Source organism: Mytilus galloprovincialis, chromosome 8, assembly GCF_965363235.1.
Source record: "Mytilus galloprovincialis chromosome 8, xbMytGall1.hap1.1, whole genome shotgun sequence".
NCBI lineage: Eukaryota > Metazoa > Mollusca > Bivalvia > Mytilida > Mytilidae > Mytilus > Mytilus galloprovincialis.
Window position 1 is genome coordinate 73383018 of NC_134845.1, and position 11412 is coordinate 73394429.

Below are 11412 nucleotides of genomic sequence, written 5' to 3' on the forward strand. Positions count from 1 at the left end.
AAAGACTGCCACAATTATGTCACTTGTTTCTATTTGCCAGGTATCAGAAACTCCAGGAATCAATGGTTGGCACTGGGAAGTTGCCATTACTTTTACTGACACTCTAGCAGAGATTTGCCTTTATGGAAGTAATGCTAATATACAAAAGATAGCATTGATGGGTATTAATAAAGATGTATCAGAACCATTCAAGCGTGGGTATTCCAGTGTACCTTTAGTCAGTGCTGGACTACTAGACTTGGCTTTCTTTCATGCCACCAATGAAGTTAGGGATGGAGGTAAACTTTAGTTTGTATGTTGAATACAGCTAGTGTTCAAAACAAAAAACATTACTAAACACAAAAATGATCAAATTAATTGAACCAATTTCTAAATTGTCTCTTTAAAAATTGTGCATGGTAGAAAAGTTTTTTATTGAAAGCTTTTATTTTTAGCTCACATGGCTCAATGAGCCACTCTGAGCTATTTCCATCTCTTGGCTTAAGTCATCTTAAGTTGTCCGTTAACTTTTACAAAAATCAAAACAAAACCAACTACCAGGCAATTGCAACCAAACTGGGCTATAATCATCCTTCAAGTAAAGAGCTTGAAGTTGTGTATGATGACTAAGAATAGCATTTAGGTATATTGTCAGTATTGATTATTTATATATAATTGTTGTGTTTGCTTTAATAAATCAGTTTAAGTATAAAGGGTTATTCAAACAGCCATGGAGGCAATTCCTTTTTATTTGCACCACACATATTTGATTGACAAAATTAGTATTTGAAATATTTCAATTGAAACATGATTAATAATCTTAAATGATTTACAAATTATAATAGATATACTTGGTTTAAGGGGAGACAATAGATATACTTGGTTTAATGGGAGAAAAAGGATATACTTGGTTTAAGGGGAGACAATAGATATACTTGGTTTAAGGGGAGACAACTGTAAACTTTCTGTTTTAATAATGGTAAATTAAAAACTAGTTTGCAGCTACTGTAGCTCTACCTGGAGCAGATAAATGTACCCAGCTGAAGTCTGACTTCTTTCAAAAACATGGATATTCACACAACTTGAAAAAGGGAACATTTGTTGGATTCGGACCCAAATTGTACCTCTTCATTTGGTTCATCTACTTGTTATTAAGTCCCATTTATGGGCATTATGTTTTCTGGTCTGTGCATCCATCCGTTCGTTTGTTTGTCTGTCTGTTTGTCCGTTCGTCTGTCCTGCTTCAGGTTAAAGTTTTGGTCGAGGTAGTTTTTGATGAAGTTATTGTCCAATCAACTTGAAACTTAGTAAACATGTTCACTATGATTTGATCTTTCTAATTTTAATGCCAAATTAGAGATTTTATTCCATTTTCACAGTCCCCTGAACATAGAAAATAATAATGTGGATGGGGCATCCATGTACTAGGGATACATTCTTGTTTTTTTATGGTTCATATATATTTTGTATGCCAACATTGCTCCAGGTTTCAGTTCAGATTTATTGAGAATTGATATAATTCTTTATTCTGGTTTTGTGTTTTAGGTCCTAATGACTGGAGTTGGAGAATAAGGTTTGGTGCTATACAATCTTTAGTAAAGATTTGCCGTAGTTTGGCCAGTGATAAAGCTAGAGAGGGGATGAGAACAGCTGCTTGGAACAGTCTACTTAGGGCACATTCAATGGAGAAGGATGACAGAGTCTTAGAGGCATTGAAAGTTGGACAGGTCAGTAGTAAATGGGAAATAACTTTACAGTATCTCTAAAAGAAGGCAACAGACTTTTGGCATTGAACATTGTCAGTAAAAGGATAACATAAAACATTTATATGTTTACTAAATTAGTGCAGCTGAAATGATACAAGTACCTAAGAAGCATGTAAATTTTAAATCTTATTTTCAAATGCAAAGTTTGCAAATTAAGATGCATAGTTAACTTATGTGAAGCTGACATCAGTGCCAACAGTTGTTATTAAGTAATTAGAAATAACTATTGAGATCAAATGTATTTATTGATCTATGATTTTACTTTAACTTTTCAAATATCAATAAAAAAACAATAACTTCAAATAAATTTATGTAGTTAAAAAATTTGTTTGTAAAAAAGTGTAGATATTGCAAAACAGCTTTACATAATATTATAAATGTAATTTTATACAGTAACCTCAATTTCAAACGAAGTTATGTCTGATGAAACAAATGTTGATGATTAAACATTCTAATGCAACATTGTTTGTAATGATCATTTTGATCGGAGAAGGTCACTAATTCTCGTGGCATCAACTTACAATTGATTGTATGAAAACGTACGGGCAAGCACAGACGACGTATGTCAGATTTTTGTTGAGCCTGCTACTTTTGTCGCAGAAAGCTTGACATAGAGATAGTGATATGGCGGTGTTAGCTAACGTCTGTAAAGCTTCTTATTTTAGAATCTAGAAGACCTGAATGCTTTATACTTTGTATATAGATGACTTATGTTACAAAGTTATCGCTAATGTGTGGCCATTTAACTGAATTGACGACTATCAAATCACCAATTGATGCCGTCAGAGCTTAAAATACAATACAATTATCTCCTAAACCAAATCAATGGAATCTATGTTTAAAAATTTAACATAGAGATGTGTAACATACTACATTATTATAATTTCTAGGTACATACAGATTTGGAGAGCCTATTAAACAAGCCAACATTATGCAACCCTGGTAGACTTGGTGGAATGATAGCTGGTGGTCTGTCTAACATCTACCTACCACCACTGCCACCAGCAGTTAATCCTTACGTACCTTCTGCCAGAAAGAGCTCACCTCCTCCAAAGGTACAGCAAGTATCTCCAAGACAGAAGAAACCTAACAGAACAACACTTAAGTATGTATAGTTAATTTCATATGTTTTTAAAGTGATCTATTTCTATTATCGTACTAATTTGAAGTATATATTCCCTTGTTTTTGCTTTCTTAGTTTGATTTCATGTTTGTATGGGTGATGTGACCTTTTGGCTTTCATCAAGCTGATATTTAGACAATATACATATAGTGTCTTGAAATATTAAATTTATTTGTATGAGGCTTAGAAACGGGAGAAATGCGAGGTTTTACTGAGCATTTCCCCGTTTCGTGCAGAATACAAATAAATTTCATATTTCAAGACACTATACGTATATTGTCTTTATACTGAAATCATTAACAAAAAATAAAAAAATAAAAATATGTAACAAATATTGTTTAAACAAAAAAAAGTGTTTGGAATTTCCCTCTAGGGGTAGCATGTTGGAATTTTTTCCTATAAGCGTAGTCCAGGCAGTAAGACATTGACATTTTAAGGAATTAGAAAGGGATAATGAACTTAATAAATAACATTTAATAACTAAAGGCTCTAAAGAGCCTGTTTCGCTCACCTTGGTCTGTGTGAATATTAAACAAAGGACACAAATGGATTCATGACAAAATTTTGTTTTGGTGATAATGATGTGTTTGTAGATCTTACTTTACAAAACATTCTTGCTGGTTCCAATTATCTCTATCTATAACGAACTTGGCCCAGTAGTTTCTGTGGAAAATGTTAGTGAAAATTGTTAAAAATTGACTATAAAGGGCAATAACTCCTCAGGTGGTCAATTGACCATTTTGGTCATGTTGACTTATTTTTAGGTCTTACTTTGTTGTACATCATTGCTGTTTACAGTTTATCTCTATCTATAATAATATTCAAGATAATAACCAAAAACGGCAAAATTTCCTTAAAATTACCAATTCAGGGGCAGCAACCTAAAACTGCTATCCGATTCCTCTGAAAATTCCAGGGCATATAGATGTTGACCTGAAAAACAATTTCATCTCTTGCCAGATTTGCTTTAAATACTTTGGTTTTTGAGTTATAAGCCAAAAACTGCATTTTACCCCTATGTTCTATTTTTAGCCATGGCGGCCATCTTGGTTGGTTGGCCGAGTCAACTGACACATTTTTTAAACAAGATACCCCAATGATGATTGTGGCCTAGTTTCGTTAAATTTGGCCTAGTAATTTCAGAGGAGAAGATTTTTTTAAAGTTAACGACGACGGACGCTGGACGCCAAGTGATGAGAAAAGCTCACTTGGCCCTTTGGGCCAGATGAGCTAAAAAAGGTATATAAATTACCAATTTGAAGACATAATTAGTTTAAATTTATAAAAGTTTGACCATTGTTACTACATGTTGTCATGGTTGTGACGTGACGTTGTTGATGAAATACAGTAGTTCTGGTATAAGGCGGGGCTTATAGGTTAGTTGAGGTCATTGACGTATAAAGCAAACGTTTATACATTTAGCTTTATCTGTATAGTAAAATAGCTGATCGCAGTATTAAGTCTTAAGATATGCCAGATTACGGGAATAAATATTCATAACAAGTTCTAGATCTGTGTCAAATAATTATCAAATTATTGTTTCAACCCTGTATACCAAAAATAAATTTTCCAATAACATCACACACATAGAATTATGACATTATTTATTTTTTAAGGGACATAAATTTTCCTCAATATTTTTAGGTTTCTATTAAAACCAGGAAATCATGAAAATACTTACTATCCAAGAAACATTTAACCATGAAAACTTCTTTAAGCCTGAATTTAAGTAACCGTATAGTGGGTGATTTTCGCGGGTATAAAATTTCGGGATTTTCATTGAAAAAGGTATACGAAATATTTTAGCGGCTATTAATTTGGTGGATTCAAAACTTTATCAATACGTTGCATGTGCACTTTTAAATTGGCAGAATTAATTTTCGTGATTTTATTCTATCTGCGAATAATAAGCAAACTTTTACACCCCAGCGAAAATAGCCCGATGTACGGTATCTTTTGAAATATTATTTAAGCAAAAATTGGTTTTATAATTCAAAATATCTAAAATTTGTCAATTATTTCTCAATGCTCTTGCACTTAATTATAATTTCATTATGTAGAGATAGGAAAAAGTGCATGTTGAGAGACCTGTGAGACAATGCCCCAAGTACATGTTGAGAGACCTGTGAGACAATGGCCCCAAGACAGCAACTCAACATAACAAATTAAAACTAAAAATTCTTGATAATAAAAGTTATTTCTTTGCAAAAGCTTATTTATTTAATAATTAAGCATGAATGATTATAAATATTTAATTAAATATTTTAGGGAGGAAATACAGCTAGCCACAGCTTTATATGAACCACCTGTTGGTGTAAATACTAGACTTAGCTTTGATTTGAGGAGAATTGTGGAAGATCAGGTATAGATGTTTAATTGTTTGTACTTTTTTAGGTCACTGTCTTAAGCACAATATATATTTATAAAAAGATGTGGTATGAGTGCCAATGAGACAACTCTCCATCCAATATTTGTTTTAGTGGACTTTCATTTTTATAAAGTTGATTTATAATTATCTGTGCTTGATTTTACTGTAGAAACTAATTCTCACATAAGGAAAAAGGTTTCAAAAACATAAAAAATTGTGTTCTGTATGTATACAGTAACCTTTTACAATTATCTAGGAATGCTTAATTTTATTTCAAGCAAAGCTAATTCATTTTTTTTTATAACAAATACATTTGCTTGTAGTGGAGAAAAGAATTGCAGCTTGATTTGGAAAAAGAAGAAAAAGGTAGACAAAAAGAAATCGAAATAAATCAAAAGGAAGAAGAAGATAGACAGAAGGAACTTGAAGAAAGAAGAACTCAGAAACTGCAAAAAATTTTAGGATAGTCATTCTATAATATTTAGATTGAAAAAAAGAAATGTTGTCGATTGTTTAGAGCTATGAAAATTTTAGTCAAAATTAAGAGCAAGGAATGAGTAACGATATGTTGTTATTGCATCTGTTAGGCTAGAAATTGAAGGAACTAAAAAAAAAATTATCTGTGGATTTAAAGTTGTGATGTTGTAAAATTGATTCCAGCTATTACAAACACTCATTGTTAATAAGAAAACCCCAAAATAAGGATATATTTGTGACATAATTTTTTATAGTTTGGTGATGCTTTTATTTCATTGTGATCCCTTTTAGACTTCATTTATGTTTATAGCTTTGTAGTAATAGAGTACAAGAATTATTGTCAAACAACTTCAGTTTCAAGGGATGATGTAGAGGAGGATATAATCTGTGTTATGTTTTATATACCTAATGATTAATCTATCTAAGGATTATAAACTAGTTAGACAAGAAAATTATTTTCGACATTTTTATGCCCCACTTAGGTGCACTATGTGATTCAGTCTTGTGCATCTGTTCATCCCTTCGTTTGTCTGTTCATCTGTCCATTTATTTTTCCATCTGTCCCGCTTCATGTTAAAGTTTTTGGTCAATGAATTTTTTTATGAAGTTGAAGTCCAATCAACTTGAAACTTAAAACACACATGTTCCCTATGCTATGATATTTCTAGTTTTAATGCCTAATTAGAAGTTTTGACCCCAATTTCATGGTCCACTGAACATAGAAAATGATAGTGTGAAAGGAGGTTCAAGTTTTTGGTCAAGGTAGTTTTTGATGAAGTTGAAGTCCAATCAACTTGAAACTTAGTACACATGCATGTTTCCTGTGATATGATCTTTCTAATTTTCATGCCAAGAGTTTTGACCTCCAATTTCAAAGCAGAAAATGATATTGCTAGTGGGGCATCTGTGTACTATGGACACATTCTTGTTTGTTTTTTTAAATATTTTCATTTAGCATTTAAATTAGGTATAGATGCATTATCACTCAGTAAGACTAATCATTATCAAGTAGTATAGTTGGTATAAATAAAGAAAGAAATTTTAAAATACCTTAAATATATAAAGTTCTTTAATAGATAAAAGCGACAAGTTATATTGGTTCATATGACTGTTAGAAATTATATTTAAGTAAACAACAAATTTTCTTTTTGCAATGATTTGAGTAAAACTTTGAAACGACTACTGTGATACAGTGATAGATTATGAAAACCAGTAGGAGATTTATTTGTTGCTTGTGAGAAAAAATGTAACTTAACTCTTTACAACCAATTAAAACTAAATAAGACTATATGTTTCTCAAGAGACATTAAGCCTCCAGATAAAGTTAGATAACCTCTAGTCTTACACCATTTTACATTTACCATTTAGATAAACAGTTAATGAGACTGGAACAGGACTGCTAGCCTCTAGATTAAGTTAGATAACTGCTAGACTTACACCTTTCTACATTTACCATTTAGATATCATAAACAGTTAATGAGACTGAAACAGGACTGCTTACTTGAGACAAAAGTTTTACTTATTTCCCCAGTATATTCATTATCACATTTTTACATTTGTACATCTAATATCAAAATTTACATTATGTCTATTTGTTATTTACATTTATGTGAGTTTTTATCCATTGTTTATGTTTTAAATTGTATCTGCGATATAATATTAATTTTAATGATTTCAAGTAAATAAATGTTGACGTTAAATTTCACAAAAAAAATTATTGGAATTGAAATCCAGTGAAATAACCAAGCAGTTTATTATGGGGTCAAGATACAAATGTTTGTCAGAAACTTTCTTAAAATGCTTAATATATATTAGTTCACTTATTATCTAGTTCTAAACTTGAAAGTGAAATTGAACCCCTTACTGGAGGAGAAAATACAGGTCAAAGGGAGATAATTTTTGTGGGAGGCTGTTATTCTAAAAAAAAAAGTGTTATCAATTTAGATCAATTATCTCCAGATTTGAACACAGACATAAATCTTCATAAAAGTCATTGAAGTGTAATAACTAGGTCAGTATGGCCTACTTTTAAATGACTATTGACATGCTTCACAGAATACATCCTTACACCAAGTTATAGGATTGAAGGTGACTTAGTATCTGTAAACTGACTTATTCAAGTTCTAAAAATTTTATCAAAGCCATTGAACTACAAATTATGGTAAATTATTGTGACTTCATCTTATGGAAAACGAGCATAGATCTTAACAAAACCATTAAAAGTCTACAGTACATATATTTTTACATTGATGCATTTATATACAAAGTTGTTAGTTTTGGAACAATCATAATAATAAAATGACTTTGATTAAAAAAAAATTGTAAGTTTATATGATTTATAGAGGGCCTAATTTTAAACCGAGAAATAAAGTAAAGTATGATTGCCAATGAGACAACTGATGACACCCTTAGACTAAAGGATATAGACATGAACAGACTATAATACTCTGCACAACCTTCAAGACTTCAACAATGATCAAAACTCATATACATGTATATATATATAGTTAGCTTTAAACCCTCAACAGTTTATTGGACAGTGGTGTACCATCATAGAATAAGAACGAACTAAAAAAGGCTTGACTCATTAGATCTGCCTGAAGCACACAAAAACATAATAATTCAGGGTACCATTTGAAGAGCACTCACAGTTATTAAAAAACACAATAAAGTGCACATATTGCCCTAACCACTGTCTCTGAAAATTGTAAGAGTTCTGCAGTATATGAAATTAATTCATTGTACTTCTAAAAGAACAAAATCCCATTAAAATGGTTGAACTTTGTTTATATTAATCCACATCACTTTGGAAACAACCCCACCCATTTCCCTCCCCCTGTGTATGTGTATAGATGCTGTTTAAATCTAGACCAGAATCAGATCAGATGCATGTCAATGTCTTAACTATGATCGGAATCCAGTCATGAAACCTGTGACTCCAGATGGTTACTAGTGTAAAACAAAGACAAGTTTGGGAAAAGAACTACAGTTTAATGCTTAAATTTCATATTTATAAAACACTAACAGTCTAACAACAGTACAGTTTGAAAACAATACACAAATTAATTAATTAATAATCTGTGGTATTCCACTCAAGGGAATACACATTCATTTATGATATGAAATCAAAACTGTGAGTTCTTGTAATATAATCTACTCTATACATTCATAAAATATACAGTTAAATTAAAACAATTAAATTTTTATAATTAGTTGATGAAGCAACCTTGCTATCTCAATAAAAAATAAAATAGGGTGGGTGAGTATAGGATTTTAAATTCGCTATTTATGCCAAATTACAATTTGTCTGCCTCATGCAGTTGTATTATCTAGAAGGCCTAAATGAGGCATCCAGTAATTAAAACAAAAGAATATAGTAATTAAAACAAAAGAATGATAATTAATTAATCATCTCTGCCTATTGGATAATTTGAAATTAGGACCTTGTTCTGATTGGTTTCCTTCCCACATCTCACAAAGCAATTTGAGAGCGAGATTTCCAAAGTGGCCAGTAGGGAATTCCTTACATTATTGGTTGTTATTAATAGACATACGCCGAACTAAATACCCAATTGGAAATAAAGGACAGGTAATACATATGTGATAATACATTGTCAACATGCTGTGTATTAATAATCCATTTTTCTTGTTAATAAAAATATCACAATATTTGCCCCCAAAACCTGTAGCTGTATATATACCACCATACAGTCTTCAACAATCTGCAAAACCCATATTAGTTACTACATAGCAAGTTATAAAATACCCCAAATTGACAACTATGAAACAACTCAAACAAAAACAAGAATTAACATCCTGATTTATGTAAAAAAAAAATGCAATGACCAAACAATAATGATATACAGCAACAAACGAGAACCACTGAAATGCAGGTTCCTGGCTTGGTACAGGCACATAGAGATGTCTGTTGGAAGGCAACCCTCATATTAACTTGGGACAGTGGTGTAACAGCACTGCATAAGAACAAACTATAAAACTCAGTCGAAAGGGTATAACTCATCAGATTGATACAACACACAAAATAAAATAACTAACAAAGATCTTAGAGTATTGTCAGTTACTGGAAGCTAGTTCAAAGCCAATAACAATTAAAACAAATCAAGTATCTAAGACTTAGATAACAATCATTACACAAATCAGCTTCCAATGAATTCAGTGCAAAAAATCATTGATAGTATCCAAAAAAGATTTGTGTCATGGTCTCTGGTGGAGAGTTGTCTCATTGACAATTAACCACATCTTTTATATATATGGTATTGCCAGACTTTAAAATTCATAATATATATATGATAATTTTGAAATTTTCATGATTAAATCTACAAAAAAATATAGTATCCTCATTGCCTCTAGATTAGGCAATTTCACAGTAACCCAGGTTTTATTCTAATCATGGACATGAATAAATATGATAGAGTTTCATGGAAGCATTTGTCAGACACAGTAAAACAAAGTCCATTAAAGTTGTAAAAAAGTGTTCACTCAAGGCAAATAAAAGTGCCTATTAGTGATGATTTTGTATCCTGAATGGTATTGTAGTGTAGACAGATGATGAAAGAACACGATTTTATGATTGAATTAGTACAACACTTACAGTCATCTACTGAAGTCGATGTTCAGTTTAACAGTTTGACACCAATAGTCTGATGATTCATGCCATTTCCAGTTTGTTGACTAGTATAATAGTCTCAGATTACCAGGGATGTAACTGTTATTGTTGTTTCATATAGGATTTCTAATATTACTCTAATATTTATGCCATAACAACTGGGACTGTTATATCATGACCCAGATAAAACGATCTTTTACTCTGACCATCAGTGTAGACCATACCTTTAAAAACTTTTCTGGAAATGATCAAAAAGAAAAGAAAGAACAAAGAGCAAAAGTAACTGCCAAAGCATTTAAAACGTCATTTTATTCCCACAAAAAATATAGTTCATATAGAAAAGGCAACAGGGTAAATTGGTCATGATACTTGGTATTGGAAGTGCAGTTATAGACATGTTATCTCACAGGCATTGTTTTAATTGTCTCGCATACTAATGTCGCAGTATGCGTAATATAGGTATCATACCTAATTGTTGCTGCGAGAAACCTAATGTTTCGAAGTTTCCGTCTGTCGTACTACGTATGTTCATTGTCCTTGATCTTATTTTCATGGTTCAACCACTGATTGAAATAACTGACATAACAGTTTTTAAATCAAATGAATTTCTTACTTATTATGAGTAGTAGGATAATTATATTTGGTTAATGGGTTCCTTGCAACGCCTTCATGTCCGTCATACAGGATTCGCCTGACCTTGACCTAATTTCATGGTTCATAAGTCATCTATTAATGTTGTTGTGATTCATTGTTTATTTTTATCATAAGGCAGCAGAAAAAGTCCAGCGTGCGATAAATTCGTTATACGGTTAACTACTGACCCCCTACGGACCATAGAGGGTGAATAAAATCCATAGGGGATTCGGCCTCCGGCCTCACCCCCTATGAATTTTACTAACGCTCTATGCCAAAGCGACACATATGTCGTTCTAGTGTTGAATGCCAAAGCGACATATACGTCGTTTGGGGGTTTGATGCCAAGGCGACATATATGTCGTTTCAACAATAGTATAAACTATAAATCAAAATTTTGCAATCTTCACTTCAGTAAATAATTAAACCTTTATAACAT

The 11412-nt window shown here is 31.7% G+C and overlaps 1 protein-coding gene across 4 annotated transcripts in view; it reads left to right on the forward strand.

Moving 5' to 3' along the window:
• LOC143042529 (transmembrane protein 232-like) overlaps positions 1-7951 on the forward strand; it is a 53533-nt gene extending 45582 nt beyond the window's left edge. For all 4 annotated transcript variants that reach the window (XM_076214899.1, XM_076214902.1, XM_076214900.1 and 1 more), the window contains 5 exons: positions 41-278; positions 1525-1706; positions 2636-2850; positions 5137-5230; positions 5560-7951. In XM_076214899.1, coding sequence (XP_076071014.1) covers positions 41-278; positions 1525-1706; positions 2636-2850; positions 5137-5230; positions 5560-5703 — 873 coding nt within the window. In that variant the 3' untranslated portion in view covers positions 5704-7951. The remainder of the gene's footprint in view (positions 1-40; positions 279-1524; positions 1707-2635; positions 2851-5136; positions 5231-5559) is intronic.
• The last annotated feature ends 3461 nt before the right edge of the window (positions 7952-11412 follow it).